Source organism: Esox lucius, chromosome 23 (assembly GCF_011004845.1).
Source record: "Esox lucius isolate fEsoLuc1 chromosome 23, fEsoLuc1.pri, whole genome shotgun sequence".
Classification (NCBI taxonomy): Eukaryota; Metazoa; Chordata; class Actinopteri; order Esociformes; family Esocidae; genus Esox; species Esox lucius.
In genome coordinates this window covers 21,004,529-21,030,911 of record NC_047591.1, presented here as the reverse complement: position 1 = coordinate 21,030,911, position 26,383 = coordinate 21,004,529, and the positions used below count along the sequence as shown (strand labels likewise).

At 45.9% G+C, this 26,383-nt stretch overlaps 2 protein-coding genes across 2 annotated transcripts in view; one reads left to right on the top strand and one right to left on the bottom strand.

Moving 5' to 3' along the window:
* tmem179aa (transmembrane protein 179a, genome duplicate A) overlaps positions 1–13,977 on the bottom strand; it is a 51,110-nt gene extending 37,133 nt beyond the window's left edge. Inside the window, exon 1 of the mRNA XM_020042975.2 lies at positions 13,848–13,977. Coding sequence (XP_019898534.1) covers positions 13,848–13,903 — 56 coding nt within the window. The 5' untranslated portion in view covers positions 13,904–13,977. The remainder of the gene's footprint in view (positions 1–13,847) is intronic.
* Positions 13,978–20,372: 6,395 nt separating this feature from the next.
* On the top strand, positions 20,373–25,920 carry LOC105020468 (creatine kinase B-type). Its single transcript, XM_010887544.4, has 8 exons — positions 20,373–20,491; positions 21,278–21,482; positions 22,687–22,841; positions 23,255–23,387; positions 23,956–24,127; positions 24,457–24,580; positions 24,829–25,018; positions 25,478–25,920. The coding sequence occupies exons 2-8, from the start codon at positions 21,290–21,292 to the stop codon at positions 25,654–25,656; spliced, it is 1,146 nt and encodes a 381-aa protein (XP_010885846.1). The 5' UTR covers positions 20,373–20,491; positions 21,278–21,289; the 3' UTR covers positions 25,657–25,920.
* Positions 25,921–26,383: the final 463 nt, after the last annotated feature.

The following is a 26,383-nucleotide window of genomic DNA, read 5'->3' as shown; positions in this document are numbered from 1 at the left end:
TGTATTCCTTTAGCAGGCGGTCGTAAACAATGTCGATGTACTGAACGTTCATCAGTCCAAAGCACACATGAGGACTTCCTGGTGGAGGGGGCTGACCTTTCTAGTGTACACCAACAGAAACATTTCAAAGATAACAGGCTACTCTTGCCCGAAAAAAAGGATGATTATGTCTTTTAGTGTAATTTTCTGGAAGATTTGGAGAACACATCGGAAGAGAACTTATGTTAATAGTTATATTAAGACTAACAATATTTGGCGCAACATTTGCCCTTGAAACGGTAATCGTCCCAAGTCCCCGTCGGGGGTAAAGCGGGTTTCTGCCCGGTACTCCCTGTGGCTACTGAGGTAAAGAAAACGACTGCCGGGAACGAGTGTCAGTGTTATTGAAAAAGCCACTGAAAACATCTCAAAGCGTCACCAAAACAGTTCTACTGTCACCAGCAATGGCAACACTTGTTTTGATGGACAGCGCCGTGTTAGTTACCGGGGAAACAACACGGTCAGGGAATCGGCACGCCGTCCAGGGGTCCCATCAGGGCCTGGATTTGGATAAGCAGATAAGGAGAGATAACAGAGGTTGTGAGCTGTGTGTATAACAAGGCAGACCCACAATCCCTCACCTCCGTTTTGACGTGCTACAGATCAAGGGGACCGCCCACGAGCCCATGAAGTGAGGAAGTGTGTGTGAGTGCTTATCCCTGCTGTCACACACACACACACTCACTAGAGGAATGACCCCGAGTAGCTGGTCAGACCCTCCGTTGTCCTGCTACAGTCACTAATGAACACGTGTGTGTGTGTGTGTGTGTGTTACAATGACCAGGACTCCAGGTTGCCAGGGAGACAACATTAGGGGCTGTCATGCCTCCATGGCAACCACTCAGAGGGTCACCTTAATGAGAAAACAACTGAACCCATCAGTCTCCTTTCATTTTTCCTCCCTATCCCCCGTCCTCTCCCCACTCCTCCCTCCCTCTCCTCCCCCCTCTGTCGGTCTCTGCGTTCCAGGATTACATAACTATCTAGTGAACAGGGCCTCACACCCCCCCCAACGTCCAACAAGCTCATAATAGCTTTAATTTAATAATTTATTCAGCTACTATAGTGTTGTCCATTACTAAAAGAATCACAATGCACTTAAAAATCCTATATCTATATTTGACCTATATTGTATAACTTTATGTAAATTACTCCCTGATTATTCACACCAACCTCACCAAGAACAAGAACAGAAGTTGTGAGTTTTCTACTGTACGCCGATGCCATCAGGAAAGAACAATTACCAATTGTCTAATTCTCACAGCCAGACACTAATTTTAGGAAATGGGACAGGGAAGGGGACTCGTTAGAATGTGACACAATGGGAGGAACAGTCGCAGAGGTACTGTATAACACACTCACTCCCAGGACACAGTCTCATTACACCACTGACAGATCAATTACCTTGTGGCCCTGGGAACGCTTTGGCTGCCATCACCACTGAGGTGAGGACAACCTAGATGCCCGGGAAAGCACTTATAGTCTACATGGCGGGGCGCAAATACTGTAGACTGGTTATACAGTCTTTCCTCATATTATTTCTAGTCGGACCACTTTGTTCGAAAAGGCTGTTAAGTTGATATTGCACACACACAAACATGCACATGCCCAATCAACCACACATCACACTCACACACACACACACACACACAAACACACACACACACAAACACACACACCCCTCAGCAGTTAGACACCCACTAGCTAATTTAGAGGCAGCAAATCACAACTCACACTCAAGTCAGCATTCCAAGGGCCCGTGTCACTGTGACCTTGCCAAAACTGCCCTGAGGGAAAGAGACACTATCTGGCAAGAATTAATGGAGGCAAAGCCATGAAGTGGATGACCATTACAGTCAGAAGCATGTCAATATTACCAATACAACATGAAGAACAATGGAAGAAGGAAAGCACCATCGCTACTGTCTCCTCCCTGTTGTTTAACCACCTTGATTGTTTATATTTGCCTCGGGTTTCCGCAGGCTGAATGTAGATGGGCTTACATAAGCTTTAAGGCACAAGTATTGTGGTATATGGCGAATATACCATGTCTAAGAGCTGTTCTTAGACAGGACGCATGGACCAAAAATAATACAGTTTAACTACCAGACCGTAGTTGGGTCCAAGAGTGAAAGAGCAAGGCGATGGATTGATAAATTTCAATCCATAACTACTGAAGTGGCTGAGTCACTGGCTTCTCCATTGGCCTGTCCCTGAGACAGTGGGTCATGAGTGGGCTGAGTCACCAAACTCCTGTTTCGGACCCCCAGTATCTCTGCCACAATGTGCCCAGAGGCATAGGGCCAGTCTGTCCTTACCGTCTTACCTGGCATACTGTTGGATCTCGTGTTCTACTGACTCACTGGTCATCCAAACATTGATTATCTGAAGCTGACAATAGAATATCTGAAGCTGACACTTTTTCCCCGTTTCTGTTTCATCATGACTACATTCATCAATCCAGCAAGAATGCAATCTTCTTCGTATTGCGGCAATATGTTGCATCGGAAAGCTATGGGAATATTAATGAACATACAAACAAAAGTGTGACGTGAATGAATAAGCCTTTTCACACAGTATTATATTCCCATTCACCTGTTTACTGTTGAAGTCTGCATGTGTCATTCTGTATTGTAGATCTATGAAACTAGAACCGTGTTCTGGAGATCCAACCAGCATGTTGTCATCGCGATCGTAAATACTGGCAGCTCCACAGCAAACATATCCTAAGCTCCACCCACTAAAGGAAATTCAACACTGACATCACTCTTTGTAGTTATTGTCTTGTTGACATCTTATCTTGTTCTTTAGGGTTTTAGGCTGGGTATTCGTGTAAGCATGTTATGACATCTGCTGATGTTTAAGAGACCGATTTACAAAATTCATGTAAACGAACTGATTGCCGTATATATAACATGTTTCATGTTGCACACAGACTCAAATGTTTATCTCCTTTTAACAATAAATACTGTGACCAAATCACAGTAAAAGCTGGGACTAAAACCAAAAGCCCACCAGTCTGTTCAGAGAAGAGGTAATTAGCTAAGTATTAAAAAAAAAAAGCCTCATGATTCATGATTACTAGGCCACCATTTCACTTTCCCTCCTCTATGTGAGCAACACCTCTCCGCTATAATCTACTAGCTTTTAATCTTCAGACTAATGAGCAGAAATCCAATCAAAACAAACGAAATCTGGTCGTGGCGCACAGAACGCTGATGCATAGTGGTGTCCACCAGGCCCGACAACCACACACTCAATGAATAGAGGATTATCTTCGTGGAGGGATAATGCACCAGAGATGATAATGGAGAGCCTCAAGAGACCTGATTTGGGATAATGTCTAAGTAGATGCTCTGGATGTTTACATGCGACGGGGGTAGGGGGTGTTTTTGTTGTGACGACGTGTGTTCACATCGCGAGAAGAGTAATGTCTGTGGATGCAGGAGTATTCACGCTTTGTTGAATGAGGCATAATTGGAAGACTGGACCAGGATTACACAAAAGACAACGGCAGGCTTGGTCCGTAGCTCCAACGCAGGAATGTAATTAAATAAAAACTGTTACTGAAATTAAAGGGAAACAATTGTACTAAGGTTTTTCAATAATGCAGAATGGGGGAGGAGTTAACATCTCCTGTCAGTGGCTCAACAATCAGTCCTATGAATATACTCAGTCATTATGAACCCAGCGGTTCTCCACTGGACCCCACTTAGCAGCTGGGACACAGAGACCGTCACACCGACCCAAAGGTCCCAGACAACCCACAGAACCAAAGGCCCTTTTCTGTGTATTTTTAACCAGAACGTTGTCTTTTCTTTGCCTGCTACCTAGTTGTTGACTTCTAGGATGGCAGGGTCAGACCACCACAGCCTGACCATTTGCCAGCCCGACTTAGACACCGGGGGGTGGCGGGAAAAGAAAAGGGCGGCTGACACGCTTCTTCAAGGTCCGCGGCCGACAGCCAAGAGGAAACAGAACAATTACAGTACAGTTAATCCATCTCCTGGTGGCCTGGGTCGCTTGTCCTAACACCTAATCTTATTTGACCCCAAATGTCAGAAGTAATGACTCATGTTTCTTACCTAGGTAGCGTTGTAGATGTTGAAGCTTCAAGTTAAGTTTACAGGTCTAGGATCAGCCTGCACTCTCCCCAAAACAGATCAGTATATACAGTAGACCCGCTAAACTCAATGCCAGACCTGCTAAACTCAAAGCCAGACCTGCTAAACAACGCCAGTTCCACTTCATTTTCTTAATTGCAACCTGCTAAACAGGGACTAATTGAGTGCAATTAATGATGAGGTAGAACAGAAAACCAGCAGGCTCCAGCCCTCGTAGGGTAAGATTTGAATACCCCTGCTGTAGACCATACCTATATACACGCACATTCTTAATCCTTACATGAGCACATACATTACTTGAACACACACATACTGCAGATGTCAAAATGGAGTTGTTGTACGGAAATATCTGAGCATATTCCGCATGCAGATTAGTCAGATCTCTATGACGACGCATATGTGACCGGAGTGAGAATGACAAAGACCATCGATAGGCAGCCTATCGGAAGACAGGAGAGATGGAGGCTGAGATTCGTCTGATTACACGGTTGGCAGGGAGAGATAGCGTACAGATATGCATCTCACTCCGCTCCCTCCCGTTTGCTGCTATGCTTCATGGGTAAATGATATCTCCTGTGCCGTGCAGTGTTGCCCGGGGAGGCAGTGAGAACTCCAGTGCTGTGATGACCATCCGGGCTAGTCAATCGATCAGTCTGTAGACAACTGCATTGCAACACGCTGATTCAAAGCGTTGCATTTCAGAACAATACGCAATTTATCTTCCGGTGAGATATCTACAGACTGTGACTGCCAGTGTCAGACACATTTAACAAGTTCAACTTGGACCCTGTCACAGGACCCGTCGTCCATGGTTACCGGAGGCACCTACGAAGCAGCTCCAGATGAACTCACACATCAGCGGACAAACGTAGTAGACTAAACCATTTTTTACAAACATTTGAAGTGGCGTTAAAAGCTCATGCTCTTTGGGATACTTGAAACGGTTTATGTGGTGACACCCAGTGAGACGTGTGTCACAGCAATTAGGGAGACAGGAATGTAGAACTGTGCGATCCACTGTGGTGAAACTGGTCTCCGGGGTTACAGAGCTGCAAACTGGGAAGGAGACGGAGAGGAACCAGGGAGGAATGTGCGCGACGTGACAGAGCTGAGAGACAGCCAGAGCAAGCAGAGAGGCTGGACGGGGAACAGCAGGAGAGAGGGATGAGAAATCTGGGGAGAGGGATGAGGAGGGTAAAGAGAGTGATGAGGAGGCTGAGGAGGTGGACGGAGGAGAGTAGAATGGGTTAAGCAGGACAAAACGCAGTAGGGAACGCTGACAGAGAGGGGCTGTAAGATGTTAGTAACTGCAGCACTTTTCCCTGCGTGTCAGAGGGGAACACAGCAGTGCAGTGCAATCAGAATCACGAGGTGGTCGGCTGACAAGCACAAGAGGGCAAAGCAGTGTCACAGCGGAACGGAAGATGACCCCGCCGGCTCCCCTTATACTTCCTCCATACGAACTGTCCGGTCGTACCGTGTTCTGTCTAACACGAACACACAGGGCCGGGCCAGGTCCGGTCGTATCACAGCCTGTCTGATATAGAAACGCCCCGCAGGTCTGGGTTCTGGGCTGGCCACACATTTCCACACACATTTCACAGGCGCAGGGAGAGATTCCAGGGAAGAATTTCCATGCTCGGAAGCAGCCACGTGCCCCTCCTGAATGATGGGTCACCGTAGAATGATGTGTTTGCGGAGTATCTACTGATGTGGTCCTCTATGCTCCTTCTAAGACTCAGCGCAGGCGGTGCTCGACACACTTGTCTGTTGATAAAGGGGCTGAGAAGCTACAGCGACGTCCGACCGATTCAGTGATTCAGATACGTCAAGAAAGATGGGGAGTAGGTAGACATGTCTCTGCTGAAGGGCTGACCGCTACAGGGCGGTCAGTGGCTGGTGGACAGGATGGGGAAAGAGCCAGGCACAGTCCCAAAGACTACGCGCCGACCTGACCAGGTGCACTCTGGGAGATTGCAGCACTGCAGCAGCGACTGCAGAGTTTGGCCCCTCCTTTAACACTCCATCCATCCGATAACCCTTCTCATCTCTCCTCTTAAAATCCCCCTCCCGCCCCCCCGTTGTAGTCCACTAGCCTGCTCCACTGATGTGGCCAGGGTCAGAGAGTGCAAGGTGCTGGGCTACAGCGGGGGGGTGGGGGTGAATACAGCGTTCCCACAGCCTTATCTGAGCTCTCTAAATCATTCATACAGTACAGCAGGCCTGAGAGCACATAATGTCTGTCGCGGGGCTGCCTAATCTGCTCTGATACAATAAAAGCCATCTGTGTCCTGAAGCGCTACAATAAGAATTACGTTAAAGGCCAAAGAAAGACAGATGGAGAAATAAAGAAACAGAAAGAGAGAGTGAGAGAGAGGGGAAGAGAGAGAAAGAGGGAAAGTGAAAGAACGAGAGAGGAAGAGAATGAAAAAGTGAGAGGAAGCAAGATAGATAGAGAGATTGAGAAACAGGGAAACTAATAAGTAGAGGCTGTTGTAAAAGGGATAAACAGAGAAAAGGGGAAGAGAAACAACAAGTAATGCTGGAGACCGGGGTGATGAAGAGGAAGAGAAAGGTGGACAGAATGACGACTCGACCAAGGATACGGGTAATGGGGGAGTACAGAGGAGAGGGAGAGACAAATGATCTGAGAACATTAAGAGGTAATGTACTGCCTATTAAGAGGCAATGTACTGTTTGAAGGACAGGCAGGGAGAAGTACCCTAGAGCGAGGGAAGGCTTGGAAAAAGACAGACTGAAAGAGAGAGATGAAGGGAATTGAAGAGACAAAAATAGAGATAGGAAAAGATACCATAGGTAGAACTGGGGGAATGAGACAGAAATGGAAAGGAAGAAAATATTCACCAACCCCGCCCCCACCCCACCCCCTCGCCCACACAACACTCCTCCCTAACGCTGCCTCACAGCAAACAACTGTGACCAATAGTGTGCAACAGCCCCCAGGCCCCACCCATTCCATCTCATCACCATTCTGTGGTAGAGTCCTCCAGCCTCACACGGTGTTGCGTTGCCGGCATCCCACGCTGGCACAGTACTCACGTCATTCACTAATAATGAAGACAGACCAACGCCAAGAGCCGAGGTCATGAATTTTACAACACCGGGCCCTTTCGGTAATAGCCCGGCACCGCAACATTTTAGGGTCCATGCACTGAGATAACACGTTAGGCAACTAGCTATTTATGGCATTACTTCAGTGGCATTAAAGGGGAATTTCACGATTTTACAACTTCACGATGGGTAGTTCCTCACCCGGAAAGTAGCCTATGGGCCACGAGAAACTGATCCATGTGCTTTAGTTATCTTTCAACAGTCATTACTACAAGATAGAGCAGGCTAAGAAGTGAACGGAAATAATTGTGAGTATTTTCATTCATTATTTTTAAAACCTCCAGCTCAAAAAACCTCCAGCTATGTGATATAAACGTTTAAACAATTAGCTGCACACGCTGCCTTGCCACATGGACGAAGTCCATGGTAATACATGTAAAAATAGATTACAGATTCTCTAGGGAAATATGATACTTGAAGCGTTAGCAACCACCTAACATCAAGCAATAAAACACTGAATTTCTCCTTTAATTCCAGCCGTCTAACATGTAATCCTGTTGCATGCCCTCTAAAATGTTGCAGTTCCTCACCGTTACCAAATGCCCAGGCACTGTAAAATATATTTTCATGGCTAAAACATAACTTCATAAAATAGTGCAGTACTCTTTTAATGTAGCTTTGAAATAATTCTGTGCATGTTGCCACAGAGAGGAAGGGCGACAGACTGGCAGGGGAGGAAGGGTTATTCTGTGCTCTCCGTTTGCTTTGAAAACCGAACAAAATGGCATTGATGGATGTTTTCCCGTTGCCATGACGAACGGATGCCCAGACTCTGCGTTCAGGCGTTTTGACGGCCCGTCCGATGTTCCTGGTGTTCCGAGTCTGCAAATCAGAGGCCATGGAGGACAGACAGGACAGAGAAGGTACAGAGATGCTAGGGGTGCAACGCACGATAAGCCTTTTTCATGCATTTCATTATTTCAGAGCATTTTTTTATGTGTACGTCGCAGAACATGTGAGAGACAGAAGAAACGAAACAAGGAAGGGTGAAGGACACTCATAGATACCTCAGCCTCCATGGAGCCCGTCGATAACACAGGGCAGAAATACAGCCGTGCCCCCATCACAGAGGTGCGAGACATCGTTCATGACTGCACAGCAGTTGGTCCGGTGCTCCGTAACCTTGAAACTAGAGATCGGGGGGGGCAGCATGTAGCAAAGGCCCCGGCAGCACAGCCCCCGGCGGGTAAAGCTGGTCTGAACTGATCTGACGGCCACCGTCCCCCTCCCCCCACTGGGTGGAGACTGGTCTAAACCGGCCTCAAGCGATGGTGGGGGGGGGTGGTGGTGGGGGGGGGCAGCGCGCATCGGTCACCATGGCGACAGGTCAATAACCGCCTTCGAACAAAACATCCGGAGGGTACGGGCGTGCTGTTCTGGTAATTAACAGCAAAACATATCAACCCCGCTTTTCGACGGCGTTCCAACAATGTTTAGCTTTTGTTTTAGCTGACTGTAACTGTTTCCGTGGTGAAGAACAGTGCGTTCCTAAGGAACAGAGGAGCAGTGACTAAGCAAAAACACAAAAGGCCTCGACAAAGAGGAGAGTGGATGCTGGGTTTGGAACAGCTCATTGACATGCAGCAGGGACAACCAGGGGGCTGGTGGGAGGCTCTAGAGGTGTTTCAGCTGAGGTTATTTAGAAGAGAACAATGAACAGCCCCTTTCAAATTAATCGATCCTTCAGATTTGTTTGACGTGCATACATCGTTTTCTTTTTTTACCCTGCACTTGGACGACATAATTCCGATACGTATAAAAAATGATATTCCTTAACATCACACACCAGTGAGTGCAACACACGGATTACCTCAGGGCTGCAGAAGAGATGCTGAGAGATCCTGACAGCATCCACAGAAGAGGGCGGGAAGTCACACCTTTAAACACACGCCAGCCCCTGACAGCACATCTCACATCAGCCAGCCCCTGACAGCACATCTCACATCAGCCAGCCCCTGACAGCACATCTCACATCAGCCAGGGCATCAGCCAGGGCATCAGCCAGCCCCTGACAGCACATCTCACATCAGCCAGGGCATCAGCCAGGGCATCAGCCAGGGCATCAGCCAGGGCATCAGCCAGCCCCTGACAGCACATCTCACATCAGCCAGGGCATCAGCCAGCCCCAGACAGCACATCTCACATCAGCCAGGGCATCAGCCAGCCTCTCATCACACCAGACAGATGGTGTCTTCCAAATAGACTTGTGACAAAGGAGGATCAACGTGTGTTCGTTAATAAAGAGCTTGGACATTGCAGTTATAACTCAAAGGCTTCATGTTGGGCAGGAACAGCATCAGGCAATTAAAAAACACCATCTAAATGCTGTTACCAGCTGGATGGAAGGTACACACGGAACGTTGGGTTCCACTTGTGAAACGTCCACCTCTTTAAAAGATTACAAAATGGAAACCGCTCTGACCTCCACGTCGGCACAGGTCAACATGTGCCGCACGCATGTCTGATGTGAGGGCACAATGAGGGCTGGACTATGGCCAATGTGTAATATAAAACCAATGTTTTGCTTCAAACGCCCACATATTCCGATCATTTGTGTATATTTTTTGCTGCTCCTCAAAAGAATTATCTTTCACTAAAAATGGCCAAGAAACCCTCCTTACAGACAAGAAAGCAATGAAGACACTGGCACTGCAAAGAATGTCTCGTTTATCTTGTTCTCAGGTTAAAAATCTTACCATCCTTAAAATAATGTAAATTGTTCTTAACAAGTTAAAGTTGTATTAGTCAATACCGCTTGGTTTTATAAAAAAATTCCTTGAATATCAAGTAATTTGTCTTGTTCCATTGGCAGATTCTTTTTTAATTTTATTTCACCTTTATTTAACTAAGTAGGCCGACTGAGAACAGATTCTCATTTGCAACGGCGACCTGGCAAAAGGCTGATTAGTTCACTTATTTCAAGCAAATGTCTCCTCAAATATAGTTTCTAAAGACATTTTTTGCAGTGCGAGGGGACGACAGAGCCTGGGAAAATGCGCTTTGTGAGGAAGTTTCCCCCTACGTTGAGGGTCAGCCGTTTTCTCCCATGCTACTGATCATGCTCATCATGTTGGAATGTCCCATTCTGGTGACGAAGCTAATGCTATTTCCTAGTGCAACCAGCTCACTGTCAAGACAAATTGTGTGTTACCAAGAAAATGGGGGAAAAGAGCAGAGTGTAAAACGATTACAGCCCAGGAAAGTCCCTCTTCTGGTAGCAGAATATCAAGTTTGCTCTGCTCGGTCCTCCTAGTATGAGGGTGGAGTTCATGGACGAGGTCTTCATGTCCCTATCCACAGTGCAGGCTGGGTTAGAGGTATACGCAGGGTTAGACGGGATTTTCATTATATGGAGGGGGTTTTAAAGTGTGTGTTGGACTGGTACTTAGACCTACCATGCCCCCACCTCTAAGATCTTGGACCCAACATGTCTCTAAGAATCAGTAAAAATGAGTGCCACAGGTCAAAACAGTTGAATTAGAATAATACCCTCCAATTTGCTGACAGACAAGTAAAGCCACAATTTCATCATCCCGCGGCATTAATCAAAGACAATCCTAAAACAATCCAATTGAATCACGTAATCGTTGCCATTTCACATTCACAGGGAATGGTGGGCAGAAAGGCCGGGAAAGGGAAAGCACAAATGATTCCACTAAGCAGCACTGCTTTTACCCAGAATGCACTTTGGCAGGCTGACCTTCTAGACGCACCAGGTGGTCACATGTTCTTCAGAGTGCCGATCCGGCAGACGACCGTTTCGGGCCGCAATCTCCCTCAAATCACCATTCCACTAAGCCTTCGAAATTTTGCCAATTCGCTCCCAGCGAAATTTGATTCCTTTTTCAGATTTCTCTTTCAATCGCCCAGATGCCAATGGCGAGTCTAACGATCGGAACGCCACTGGGGACGACCGAGTTTGATACCAAATCCTGGTCATACTGTAACAGCAGCAGAAAATAAACCTTTCCAATGAGGTCAAATACTGTTATATATATTCGCTGATGTGTTCAAAGCTGTTGCTGCCTACCTGTCAGGCCTGGTTAATGAGGGGCGTGTGTGGGACGTGCGTGGGCATTCAAGGACGTGCGTGGGGCATTCAAGGACGTGCGTGGGCATTCAACCACAGAAAAGGTCATATTTTAATAACCAAGGGCATTCTGTTATGGACTACATTCCTATAGCCAAAAGTGCCAAGTCATTCTGGGTAAGGTAAGGTGTCGCCGTGAATGTGCATAGCTGGTGGTAAAATGACATGGTTCTAACTTGAGCACTCTCTAGGTAAATGTCTCTAGGTAAATGTCTCTAGGTAAATGTCCACATTCAAGGCCACACAACTCTACGAGGACTGGGAGATAGTGAGGTTATCTGAGGCTTGCCTACTGCAGACTGTTATTCGATTGTCCAGTAAACCCTACGATTACAGACATTTCTTCGCTCGTCCATTCAGCACTTGTCATTTCAGAGCTATATTCTCTTTCTCGCCAGCACCTGATTGTGACAAACCCTCTTGGCAGAGCTTGCCCAACGTGGGCTGGCAGAGAGGCACTGAGGGGTGCGGAGAGGGAAGACATTACGTCACTGATGTGTTTTTTTTTGGTTCAAATGGCGACAATGAAGCCACTGTTTCATTTAATACAGTGGCTAGGAGTTCATATGCAAATGCAGGAGCGATGAATGGGGGTGGGGGGGGTGTTGATCGTGGGTGTGTGTGTGGGGGCTGGGGGGGGGGGCTGGGGATAATGATGAAGCAGGGAAGAACAGTTGTAACTTAAACTGCCCTGATAGCAGTGTGTAGCAAACACACACACAGTCAGGCAACTAGCCAGCCAGTCAGACAAGCATAGTCCAACAGGCTATGCTGCCACATACATTGGGCAAGAGCTTAATTCACCATGAGCCAAAAATAAATTAAGACAGGGGGAGCAAAAAAATCTATTTCTCTGCCATTAGAGGCCTGCAGGACCTGGGCAGCAGACGGATAAAGGTGACAGAAGGACTGATGTTAATGATGCCCAGTGAGGAGTGAGGGGGTGGAGTGAGGGGGCGGGGCAGAGACGGAGGAGAAAGAACGTGTCTCTTCAGCCCCGCTGCCCGTATGGAGTTGCATAGCGCTCTGACATAACATGGAACTGCTGAGGCTTGTCACAAAAGCACACACGAAAAAACGGTAAAGGCCCGTCAACCGTTCAAACCACCATCCACTTTCTACCACAAAGTGTTGTATTCAGCCAGTTCAAATTCATTTCACTGTGTTGTTGTCTTTTCTCTCAACAGCCACAACAAAATACTTTTTATTGTCAAATCGGAAATAAAAAGTGCACATCTGCAATATTCTGATTATAAACTATTACATCTTGGGTACATTTTAAAGTCTACCCACGGATTTGCATTTAAGTCCTACACTGTAACTGGGTCACTCAGGGACCTTCCGTGTATCCATGCTAGCAACGCCATTGCAGTTTGCCTCGTGTTGTTGGTTACTGTCCTGCTGAAAGGTTCATTCAAGTCTTGGTGTCTGCACTCCCATTTACCTCATTGAGGATCGGATAAAAGCCCTGAAATCTACACTATCTGCAACAAATAAAATGGGAAAGAATAGGCCGGATTTCGAGACAATGACGGCATAGCCTTCACTCACTGTTGAACAACAGAGAGGAGGATTAAGTGACTGTAGAGATAGAGGCTCTGATATCAGACTCAGGGCAAGGCCATTTCTTGTCATTGTAATGGAGCAGGAAAATTACATTATAATGTTTGATAATCCTCGGCATATTGACTCAATTAGAGTATATAATCAAGTCTGTCTTTTAAATAAACCACTGCCTCTAAACTGGAACTGCATTTTAAGTCCTTTACAGATACAAGGAAAAGACAATAAAATACAGTACCAGACAAAAGTTTGGACACACCCCATTAAAGTGAATGGGTTAGCATGTCCAAACTTTTGAATGGTACTGTAGGTAAACACCACAAAAGTTGCAATATATATTATATTTATTATAATAGCAAGTTTATTAAGATAGGCTATATTTGACTAAACATTTTATTACAGAGTAAGGCATTGTAGACAGAATAGATTGATTCAGTTCAAGACATTGTTAATATAACTTGCTTGGTTGTTATATAAATAGGTTTTGGGTTTGTGCATAAAATACATTTTTTGCCTTCTCCAGCTGTTATATTATGTACGATTTCTGTTTGAACTGGTAAGCTAGACATCTATAAAGTTCAAGGTGATCACTTTACTCTCTAGCTACTTTATACTACACCTATTTAATGTCATCACAGCTAGCATTTCTCTCCGGTAATGTTAATTAATCTCTAATAAATTGGAAACGATGAAATGGTCGCTGCGGTCAGTGGCAAGTTCCGTTTGTTGTAGATAATGTGCATTGCGTAGCTATTATGCTTGGGAAATCTGACAGCCAGATGATAAAGTGAAATAAGCCTAGGGTTTATTTACTTTTCTCCTCGATGTTAGCTAACCACTCATGCTAGTTGTTGGTCTTATGTACGTAGGCTGATGTGCGCTACTGAGGGATAACCTACCTGAATAGGTGTTTGGTCAGGATCTGTTCCCAAATGTTGGACTCCCGCAGGTACATATTTGCAGTTAACCATTCAGGTGAATATTGTTAAACAAAATGTTTTTTGTGAATTATCTGTATTTGCGCTTATGCCGCTGTCCGTAAAAAGGCAGTTTAATGATTGACATGACCGGTGGCAAATTTGCATATTGCCCTGATCTCTGATTGGCTATGGCGCACATTTAAATTAAAAGGTCGTTCTGCCAACATCATGATAATAAGGCCCAGTCGGAAGAAAATAGAAAATAAAATATTGCATAATCGAGCTTTGCAAAGATTTTACCACCGCATACTTCCATAATAACAAAAAACCAAGAGGGGTTATTATGCAAGTAGATTGCGTAACTACTCGCAGACTTAAACACTATAAATGCTTTATTTACATTTCCATAGTATTTATATATCAAAGGTCGTAATGTGCACAAACACACAGACGGACTGACACGATTCCGATACTGGCCTTGACTTCACAGTGCGCGATCTGGATGAAACTCCTGATTGGAAGGACCTCAGGTCGCGTCCCTATTATAGTGCCCCAATCAAATACCCCCTACATTACACGCCCCGCCCCCACAGAGCCCTGCAGCGGGCCAGTGCGTGTGCTTTTGTGAGAATGGGGAATTACGCAATAGGAAATCTGTGCGTTTTGACAGCACTATCGCTTCTGCCTCGGAGGGCCCCACTGTCCGCAACCATCTTGGCATTGTGTGAGAAAGGAAGGATGTTCCAGTGCAAAGCTACACCTAAGTAGTCCATAATGACCAAGGGCCAAGACCTGAGAGTCCGCCATTTAGCGTATTAGCAGCAGCACTCGTGTAACACAAGGCAAAGAAGTCTGTCTTAATCACAGCGTGTGGTGAGGGAGGCATTACGTAATCGCATACATAATACAGTCTCTCAGATCTACTGAAGCCTACAGAGGCAGCTTCAACAGAGCCATAGAGGTTTCAGTTCAGCCACTATTCTGCCTTATGTTAATTGGATGCGGGGGCGGGGGGGGGGGGGGCAGGGGGCAGGGGTGACATATTTAACACCCTAAAATCACCGGCACCACCGCCGCCGCAGATTCCGAGGGGGATGGGTGGTGGGCGTGGGTGGTGGTTAGCGTGGGTGGTGGGGGTGGGTGGTGGGTGTTGAAAAGCAGAGATGTAGGGTAAGAATCCGCTTCCCCTTTCGAATGGCCGTGCTCCTCGGCAACGCTGACTCACAACGTCTCTCGGCTCGGAGACACAGAAAACGTTGCCCAAGGTCACTCCGGCGAGGCCACACGCAAACAACAGCAACTGCTGCAGAAAGCTAGCCGCTAGCCCACACAAATCCATCGCCGGGCACCTTTGGGACAGGGATGGACGCAAACCCACTGAGAGCGATGCAATGAATTAACAATCAGTCCTTGAACCGCAGCGTGGTCAGGTCATGATCATTTACAACACCTGTCCCCAGATGGGACGCAGGCACACTCACACCCAAGGGCTAAAGTAAATGCAGAGACAGTGGGCATTGTGTAACCTTCTAAATGGGACCATCCCGACACTGAAACACAAGTGCCCCAGCGTTGACAGTAGATATAAGAGGGTCCTACCAGTTCCTCTACCTAGCAGAGGACATGATTGTTGCACCTTTGTAAAAAAAAAACCTGGTGACCTAAATTCATGTGGCTGGTTAAAAATGCAATAGACGGCGGTTTTGACAGGCATGCAGGCGAGCGTGATGGAAGGGAAACGGAAAGTGCCTCTCATCAAAGTCTGGGCGTCGTTTAATAATGATTATGATAATAATAAATTCTGCCTTATTAAGCATTATCATTGCAAAAACCAAGCGTTTCTGGACGACCGTGACAGGCCGTGCCCCATAATGAGTTGTGCCCAGGTGGGAGAGCCTTGAAACTGACAGAAATGCACACTCACAATATGTCCTGAGAACTCTACCTTCAAGCTCATCACTAGAGAAAGTGTTGGTGTCATTAACAGGCCTGCCATTTACAAACTCCTTTACCTTAATTTGGATCAAAACTGTGCTCGTTTCCAAGGCATTCAGCCAGCTAAGGCATTTAGGCCAAACTAACGGACTTGCCACTCTGATAGCAACACCAACAAAGAAACACCTACAAATCCAAAGATTTTGGTAAACATACGGAACATAAAACTAAAGGTAAAAGGACTGAGGGAACATAGGACTGGGGTGTCCTGGGCTCAGTATGAAAGGTTCATAAGAAAACTTGGCCTATGTCCTAGACACCGGACCATTCGTTTCTAAGACTTCACCAAACTTAGACAGGTATCCTTTGCCAGAAATGTTGTGTTATTGTCCAGTGCCTTTCTTTTTGCCCCTGGCTCCTGCCCATGCAAGACTTTGTAAGTCTATGTCTAATTAAAAACCCTGTCAGGCAGCACTGCAAGGGAGAGATCGGAATCAATAATAAAGCAGTGTTGGCCAGCTGCCAACCCCTAAGCTTGCCTCTTCCGAGCGTGTAACCTATACAAGGGCAGCTCCACTAGCACAGATAATTACCATTGGCTGAAATCACTGTCTGAGCCAATGGGATTGAGCTGGAGAACAGGACTGTGGACTGCTTGTTGTGATTTTTTCCCTAATGTTTTTACTGTGTTGACAGAGGAGGGTAGAGACTATCAAGACCTTAAATCAACTGATGGCCAGCTCATTTTTCCACCTACGTAGGTGTGTCCTTAACGAAGGTTTATGACCTTCAGAATCATGACAAGCTAAGCAAAGGTAACAGAGCTAAGCAAAGGTAACAGAGCTAAGCTAAGGTAACAGAGCTAAGCAAAGGTAACAGAGCTAAGCAAAGGTAACAGAGCTAAGAAAAGGTAACAGAGCTAAGCAAAGGTAACAGAGCTAAGCAAAGGTAACAGAGCTAAGCAAAGGTAACAGAGCTAAGCAAAGGTAACAGAGCTAAGCAAAGGTAACAGAGCTAAACAAATGGAACAGTGTCTCGACCTCCCCACCTCAGAATCTTGTAGAATTCCTATTATAGTGAATATAATGGTGAATATCTCTTCAAACACTGGAGACTGAAATGTCTTCAGGAGGACAGGACAGGATGTTACATTCAGAAAGGAAGGTAAGACATAAAACAGAAAGGATGTTCCTCATCCACAGACAAAGCAATTGTGTCAGATATATTACAACTGTGCCAGTCAATCAGTCCACACACCGTCATTTGGGAAAGAAACTAGTTGGAATCCCTGTTGACGAAGTTCACGCTAGTGCAACGCAAAGTTTTAAATCATGAGCCAGTTCCAAGGTTAATGGTAAAAATCCAAGTTGCCGCTGCGCCACAAAGACGTTGAATAGTTTCTGCAGTGTGTAGCTTTTTTTTCTCCACTGAGTCTGAGGCACTGTGGCAGTTGTGACAGGTGATGACAGCTTTCTTCAGACCTGACCTTGTCGGACACCACCCACTGTGTCAGGTGAGTACTGGGCCAGTAAGATTACAGGCTTGTTTCCGGGGGCCTTCTAGTTGTGCACTAGCTATACATTTCTCCCAGGCATTACACAGCTAATATAATGAATCAGGCTTGATGATTTTGCCAAAACTATAAAAATGCACCCAGGCCCAGGGACCAAGTTTGTGCAACTCTGGATTAAATCACGTCGGAACGGGTACCTTTTCCCTTTGACCGTGTCCATTACTTGGGCCAAAGAGACGTGTCAAACCAGAAGAAAAAAGCAGATCTTTTTTTAATTCCCAACTGTTTTGAGACACTAATGCAACTTGCCATTTTACTGCCACCCAGAATGTGTATCCCAAATGCACTCAGCAACATCCATTCTGCCAAGGTTACTCTAGCAAGTTGCTGAGTCGACAAACATGGCTACAGGCTTGTTCTGTATGTAGGATGGAACGCAAAGCCAGTGTTTCATTGACGAGCTGATGGGAGTGACAGACAACTCAGTGAGGTACTGCAGCAAAGGGTTACTTAGTCTAGCAAAGAAATGAATCGCCATACTCCACAGAGCCTCACAAGGAGGCTTCAGCAGGTTTTTGGTTTTCAGAATTGCATCCTCATTTTCTGCACCATTTCTTCAGCCCCCATTTAAACTGCCAGTGCAACACACACGATTGAAGTGATTTTGGGGTGTGCTAAATCCTCTCCATCAATCTCAGGGAAACATGAATGCTTCCTCGTCTTCAGCATTCGAACGGGGGCTTCGTTTTGCCCGTTTCAGCGACACTAGTCATTTTGGTCTTCCTATATATCACAGCATGTCAGCTGGGCTCCTGTCTCCGTTCTCCATGCCTCGCTGCACTCTCCTGCTGTGCAGTTCTCCTTCCTCCTCATGAATATTCAGGACCATGAGTGTGTCTGTCAGAGACAGGGAGCCAAAGGCAACTCTGGGCCTGCAGAGTCACAGAGTGCGTCGCCAAGATCATCCCATGTGACCTCTGAAAAAATAATAAAATTGTGCTTACTTAGTTTTCCTAGTTTTTCTTATACGTCTGATGAGAAAGCTGGATCAGGAAATGGTCATGATTGATCTGAGGTGATAAGGGGTGTACGAAATACACCAGGAACAACCAGGCTTGTGTTCTGAAAATATTCCTTGGTTGGTTCGAGACAGCAGTTTGCAGAAACTTTGGAAGACTGACTTCATGTCGTGAGGAACATGTCTTTAATTAAACCTGCCAACACCACGTTCATTATACCAACACTCAGAAAACATTGTCTCACCTTACATCTCCACTATGAGACATACCTTACCCCCGATTCTAGCACTAAGTGTATGTAACAAAGCACCCAGGGATTGATCCATGGTTCTACTGGTGCAGAAGCAGAGCAACAGGACTGACAGGCTTTTTAACTAGAGATTCAGGGGTGTTGAATTTAGTCAAACTCTGAAACGATTCAGCGATCGGCTAGGATAAACTTTTTAAATCCTTCGGTACTACAGAAACATTGCTGGCCACCCCTGGACCGGGTTAACAGAATCTCACTTAGGTCAGTGGACCCGGTTATGTGTCATGCTCTGCCGGCACACTGCAGAAGAGTGATCTGGTGATATCCTCCGCCTGCACTTCCTGGTCTGGTGGTGCAACGGCGTGTTTGGTTTGGGACGGCGGTACTAAGGGCTGGTTGGAGGTGTGCATGTTGCATGGGAGGGCAGTCAGGTTAGGAACTGCTGCAGCACACCTACAGCCATTCAGCGGTAGCAGTCTGTAGACTGTGGACATGGGGGGGGGGGGTCTTGTCAAGGACACAGGGCGGGTGTCGAGTGTGTGTGTGTGTGTTATGACCAATCACAGTACACAAACTGTCTGTGAAATCAACGAGACTAAATGAAGTACTTGACCTGCCGAAATCCCCGGTCGCGGCATAAACCCTCCCAAAATGGCCGCAATTTACCAAACGAATACGATGGGTTGATCATGTAGACGCCATCAATTGGAAGTAGAAATGAGGCTTCACACACACACTTCCACCTCGAATGAATAATTCAGAGGCCTGCAGTGAAAAAATGCACAGTCACCATATGGGGACACTAAGCCTCTACCAATTTACCAAATGTGGAGAGAATATGTCTAATGTTGTATTAATAATAATCAATGTCAAGAAACACAATAGGGTTTCACAAGGTTCACTGCAAAGATAGAAACAGTGTACTACAGAGTATGAATGATCAAAGATAGAAACAGTGTACTACAGAGTATGAATGATCAAAGATAGAAACACTGTCATATAGAGTATGAATTATCAAAGATAGAAACACTGTACTACAGAGTATGAATGATCAAAGATAGAAACACTGTACTACAGAGTATGAATGATCAAAGATAGAAACACTGTACTACAGAGTATGAATTATCAAAGATAGAAACACTGTACTACAGAGTATGAATGATCAAAGATAGAAACACTGTCATATAGAGTGTGAATTATCAAAGAGGTACACAGAGGGATAGGTATACATGTTTAGCATGAGAAATCTATTTGTGCCCTCTACTGAGGATCTGATACTGCAAATCACTATGAGCAGCCACAGTTCACTAGACCAGGAGCACCAGACACATAAAATGATCTGAGCTCCTTGACCCAACACCGAAGTCATACTGATTCATATCAATATGACACATCCAAGGCAAATCCTTTGAAAGGAGAAATTTGTATTTAAGAGTAAACAGAATATTATTTATTCCTGTGAACATTTTCTCAAAAGGAGCTTGATAAACTCATCATATTGAGCATGCTACCTGAGCAAGGCAGAGCTGATTGTTCTGAGTGTTAAGACATTCAAGCTTACCAAGGTCATATCAACATCCTCTCAATGAGCGGATAATTTGAATGTGGCCACTGGTACTGTTAAATTCTGTCCTAGAACTGCTGTCAATCAATAACACTGTCAAAGAAAGTAACACCGGACCTGAGATTTCTCAGCTGTTAAATTGCAGGGCTGTCGCTAGATGCGTTATTCCCTCTCCAATAGAATGAATGGACTCCAAATAGTATCCAATCAGAAGAGAGCTCCTTGAGCATATAAAAATCTAGCAAAGCCGCTTATTTCTGGACACCAGTATTAGCGTTGGTGTGTTCGTTCCTGTTCAAAAGAAAGGATTTTTGCGTATTTTCCAAAGAAAAAGATCCAACGGTAGGTTAGATTTTTTTGTTACTTGTAAAAATACAAAAATGCATAACTAGTTCATATGTGGCATTGATATAATTCTTTGTAAAATATGCTTTGAAAGGAATACTACTTTTAACTATGACAATGGCAAAACATTTGGAATTTAGCTCGAACAAAGACCTTGCTATTTTTCGAGAGCATCTCGGAAAACTCGTCTACATTAGGAATCAGGGACGTCATTGAGTTGATATTGCACCAACGTTTAATGATTAATCCGAACTGACAGGTAAATGCTATCCTGTATAATATTACAAAACTAGTACAGTTAAGGGATTTATTTTCCGTACTGCCGCTAGCAGTTTACATCGACAACGACCTTGTAGCTACTCCAATCTGCAAGGTCTAATCTTGAACTGCGCATTATGCATTCGGTCTGGTTCTTCAAACAAAGGTGCACTTTATTAACACTCGCACCAGTAGCCTAGACGCTTAGACTACATGTATGAATGCACACATTTCAGCTGTTGTAAGAAAGGATTTTATTGAAACCCACCGTTATGCTAGATGAGGAAACCGAGTGTAGGTTGCGTGCATCCTTTCACGAAGGGGTTGCGCACGGACACGCGCGTGTACAAACGGCAGGGTTTTTAATTCGGTTCCTAAATAGCGTAACACTGCGTCACGTCATGCTCAGTTGTCCAGTAAAGATGTTGGACGAGCCTTTTTTATTTATTTTATTAAACCGTAAATGTTATTTACCAGTAGGCAATAGGGACTATTTCGCCCACTGACATTTTGTTTCATACACAGGTAAAAGCAATCATGCCTTTCGGTAACACCCACAACAAGCTGAAGATGAACTACACTTCTGAGCAGGAATACCCCGACCTCAGCAAACACAACAATCACATGGCGAAGGTGCTCACTCCAGAGATGTACGCCAACCTGCGGGACAAGGAAACTCCGAGTGGATTTACCTTGGATGATGTTATTCAAACTGGGGTGGATAACCCAGGTAAATAGCAGTTGCTTGTCGACTTTGGCCTCCCCATATTTCCGAGCGAAGTGTATCGAAAAGGGGAGGGCAAGTGGTTTTCATGGCCCTGTCCGGAGCTTGGATGTTAACAATGTTAATTTAATGTGAAAAAATAAAAACCTAGGGTGACATTGTTGCCAAGGGCGATGTTACATAAACAATAATAAAAAAAATCATGGAAAAGGGGCAATCAAATCGATTTCAGCCTTTCCTCGCCCCTCTTAACTGCTGAAATTCCTAAAGCTATGGATGACCACCCGTGATCTCAAATACAGTTTTCACCTGCTTTTAAGTTTGCTTTAACGTTTATCATAATTGTCGCTGGAGTAAAACACGCAAATTCTGTTACGGTGGGATACGGCCGTTGAACTGAACTCATTGGAAATTAATGTAGGCTATATTCAAGAATCAATGGATTAGCTACTGTTAGTAATTTATCTCAAATGGAAGTAACACGTACATGGGACGCCTGACCAATAGAGTTATCACCGCAGCATCCCCAACGACCGCTGAGCAAGGTCAGGTCCATTTCCTACCATGACTGAGCAAATGTGATTGCAATGTACGGTAACTAAGCTCTAACCGGCTCAAGATGAGTATGGGAATGCAAACGTTAAGCCGCAGGCTCAAACACTGCTGCGGAATTTCACATTTGTTGTCATCAGTGTAGACTAGATTATCTCTCTCTCTCTCACACTCACACACTAGGCTGATGTAACTCCACTATGGCAATGATACGCTTGTTGAAAAGTCTAACTCATGAGGCTCTGCAGATTGCGTCCTATCTAAAATAAATTGACTTCTGCCAGAACTAGTAACTAGTTTGCCGTAACTGCTCTGCTCTAGTATCCACAGCTGTAGTCGTCCGCACCCTTTGACATGTAGCCTACCACAGCGTGACCGTCAATGCGAAGTGTAATAAATCCTAATGGCTTCAGTGTTATTCTGATGCGTTTTCTCTGGAGGGCGGCCGAAGCCACTGCAGCCGTGTCGACTAAACCCACTGAGCCGAAAGCCGTGTGACCGCTGACAAGGAGGCGCGACTGACCACCATTTTGTACGCGACTCCGAAACCGATGTCGATGCGTTGGTCCGCTTCACCTGGATCGATGCACCTGTGTGCGCCAGCCAACGACGTTTCGTGTCTGAGCGTCCGGTTTCACGTTTCCCTGTTGTATTCCAGGCCACCCCTTCATCATGACAGTGGGCTGCGTGGCTGGCGACGAGGAGACGTACGAGGTGTTCAAGGAGCTGCTGGACCCCGTCATCGAAGACCGCCACGGAGGGTACAAGCCAACAGACAAACACAAGACCGACCTGAACCCAGACAACCTTGTGGTAAAGACACACTTGTGTACACACCGACTTCTCTGCTTGTGTGTGTGCAAACTCCCAAAAGTAGGCAGACATGAGTCAAAGTGGTCATTAGACTATTCAGGCAGATAATCAAAAAATCCAGCAGCATAGTGTTTTTAAGCTTTTGACCAATGACCAGTGGTTTGTAGATCAAATCTGAAGATGAGAACTTATGTAATTCTGTCATTATCCACAATATTTAACCCTTGTGTGTCCAAAATGGACCTTTTGTTTATTTGTTTAAGTTAATTGTATCCTTTAGGTTATAACTGCCACAAAGACTATAATTTTCAAACCTCCTTGTACCTCACGCATGACGTGAACAGTCAATACCAAATGTGTGTGCCTGTCGCCTTTCATGCTAATTGCTAACGCTGCTCTTGTTATTTTGGAAGGGTGGGGATGACCTTGACCCGAACTACGTCTTGAGCTCCAGAGTGCGAACTGGAAGGAGCATCCGCGGCTTCTGTCTTCCCCCACACTGCAGCCGCGGGGAGCGACGCGCCATCGAGAACATGGCCATTGAAAGTGCGTAATTGAGCTCTCCCCTCAATGTGCTGAGGCCCTAATCTGGCTGACGCTGCTGTCACATGTATATTGTCTCTGCTTGCCTGACCTTGCTGTGGTGGGATAATGCTGCCCCCTGATGGTTCTGAGCAGAAGTTGCTTAATTCGCTCTGAAATAATGCCACAATTTCATATTGTGTGTTACTGGCATCAGTTAAGACTTGAATATTAAAATAGTTTTTTGAAAACCTAACTGTGTTGGTCTAATGCAGGAATATTCATTTACCATAAGGTCTGGTAACTTCCTGGCTGTCAAAGTTGCTAACCCCAGTGTGTCCCAACCATTATAAAAACCAACCGGCTCATGGTGTGTATGACATTTAAATGCCATGTTAGCCTGTCACCCTAGCAACGGACTCAGTGATGCATCTGGAATTCCGACGGATTATACTAAACTCTCCAAGGTCTGTCTGAATGACAACCGTGGAGGAAAAGTATACCTGACGTCATCTACCTACTATGCAGTGGGCTTTGAAAGACAACATTCATGAAGTCCAATCCAATTTGACCCGTGTCTGTTTCTCCACAGGTCTCGCCTCACTAGATGGGGACCTCAATGGCCAGTATTATGCCCTAAAAAACATGACCGATGAAGAGCAGCAACAGCTTATTGACGACCACTTCCTGTTCGACAAGCCCGTGTCTCCCCTGCTGCTGGCATCTGGCATGGGCCGTGACTGGCCCGACGGCCGAGGCATCTGGTGAGTCTACAGAACCCGGCCCGAGGTCGCCTTGCAGGAGCTGTAGTCTTCATTGGTCCAGAGTGACTACCTTGTATATTCATGACTGCAGGATAAAGCATCTTCCAGGGTTGTGTGTATTTACTGACCAACACAATGGTCTTCTTCCCACTGGGTAAAATGTCCTCTAGATACAGATCTAGGATGAGCTTCCATCCCTAATCATTAGTGGGCGGGTGCTAAATTCACCCAGGGTCGAAGAACCGTTTCACACTACACTGGCAAACCAGATGGAGATTGTAAAGCCTGATTTCTCATTCTGACCCGTGATGAACTCATGTTTTCTAAAGGCACAACGATGGCAAGACCTTCCTGGTCTGGGTGAATGAGGAGGATCACCTGCGGGTCATCTCCATGCAGAAGGGCGGCAACATGAAGGAGGTCTTCAACCGCTTCTGTACAGGCCTCACAAAGGTGGGTGTGACTGAAGGATGTGAAAGGCCCCACATCCCTTCAGGAAAGGATGTTTTTAGTGATACTCCTAACACTCTCTGAAATCAACTTTGTTTTGTGCAGCACTATTTTATTTATCTGTTCTTTAACTTTGTTGGTAATTTCTCGGCATTCCTTCAACTTGCTTGTCCGACATCACGGTTGCTTTCCTGAGTGGTGCCGCGTCGCCGCCGCCGCCGCGTGAACTCTGCTCTCTCCGTCCTCCGCAGATCGAGAGCCTGTTCAAGGATAAGGGCCACGAGTTCATGTGGAACGAGCACCTGGGCTACGTCCTCACCTGCCCCTCCAACCTGGGCACCGGGCTGCGAGCCGGAGTTCACGTCAAGCTACCCAACCTCAGCAAGAACGAGAAGTTTGGCGAGGTCCTCAAGAGGTTGAGGCTTCAGAAGCGAGGCACAGGTACGTCAAACGTCGATTCCCATCTAGATCGGTCAACAAACTTGTTTCCACAAAACCAGACGGGTGACTCGCGGTGAACCCTGTCGATAGCACCTACATCACCCAAGTTGACCGTGTTCATCCACCGTGCCCCTGTACAACTCTCAAGACTGCTGTGACTGATGCAGTTTCTACGAAGGGGAAGCGAACTGTTTCTACTATTTAGGACCAGTGTTACCGACCCTAACCAGGGGATCGCTTCCCGTCGGATTTCCTTCCGGCTTAACAGGTTTTGGCGAAGTAGCCGACCCTCAGGACCTGATAACAGTAGAAATGCACTTCATTGTAGGGCGGTCTGGATGTTCCAAGTCATCCATACCCTGCCGATCTATGGGGTCGGAGTCCAGCCGGTCAACTCGTTCTCTACCGCGGTGCTTGGTTTTCTTTGTTAGTGAACGTCTGGTTTTGTGACCCACCCAGGGGGCGTGGACACCGCGGCTGTGGGTGGCGTCTTCGACATCTCCAACGCGGATCGTCTGGGCTTCTCCGAGGTGGAGCTGGTGCAGATGGTTGTCGACGGCGTCAAGACTCTGGTGGACATGGAGAAGCGCCTGGAGGGGGGCCAGTCCTTTGACGACCTTATGCCCGACCAGAAGTGAACGCACTCTAAAACCCTTTGACCTCTTCTCTCTCCATCTCTCGCTCTCTCTCCCACCCCTTCACCAATATCTCCTTTTTTTTTTTCTTCTCAAAAACAATAATCTTAACCTCATCAAGGAAATACACTCTGCCGACACATTTAGTGGCACTAAAGTTAGTCTTCCATCTGTGTGATGCCGGATTTTATATCTGAAATGCTGTCGGGTTGCAAAATGTTTGAGGATGGATCTTAACACCTGAAATAAAAATCTCATTGGCCCATGGATTGTTGTTCAAGAGATTTGTTTTGAGAAAATGTAAGTACACTTTTTTTATTTTTTATTTTAGCTTGCCTGGCCAATAGAATGGTCATGACAAATATTTGACACTTGAGCCAGGCTAAAGTAAACACTCCCAGGAATTCCAAACCATGTCTTGATTGAGTAGGGTTTTGTGGCAGCATACTGTTTGAATAATTTTTTTACATGACTGACTCTAATGGGGAGAATCTGATTTTGCCACGTGAACTACACTATTGAGGCAATAAGGCACAGGTGTGTTGAGTGGCCAATCTACCACAGCTAAGAGTTGTACTGCTGCATAATGGATTAGTACAACTCTTAGCTGTGGTTGATTGGCCACACGCTAGGACATGGTACTTCAATGTGGTATTTTTGGCTCTGTACCACAAATGCCCAGCCTAACCATTTCTAAACCTCAGGAATCAAATGGTGTGTATATCAACAT

Coding starts and splice junctions, on each gene's coding strand:
- LOC105020468 (XM_010887544.4), top strand. CDS start 21,290: ATGCCTTTCGGTAACACCCACAACAAGCTGAAGATGAACTACACTTCT. Junction 23,388..23,955: donor CGAGAACATGGCCATTGAAA/GTGCGTAATTGA, acceptor GTTTCTCCACAG/GTCTCGCCTCACTAGATGGG. Junction 25,019..25,477: donor GCTTCAGAAGCGAGGCACAG/GTACGTCAAACG, acceptor TGACCCACCCAG/GGGGCGTGGACACCGCGGCT.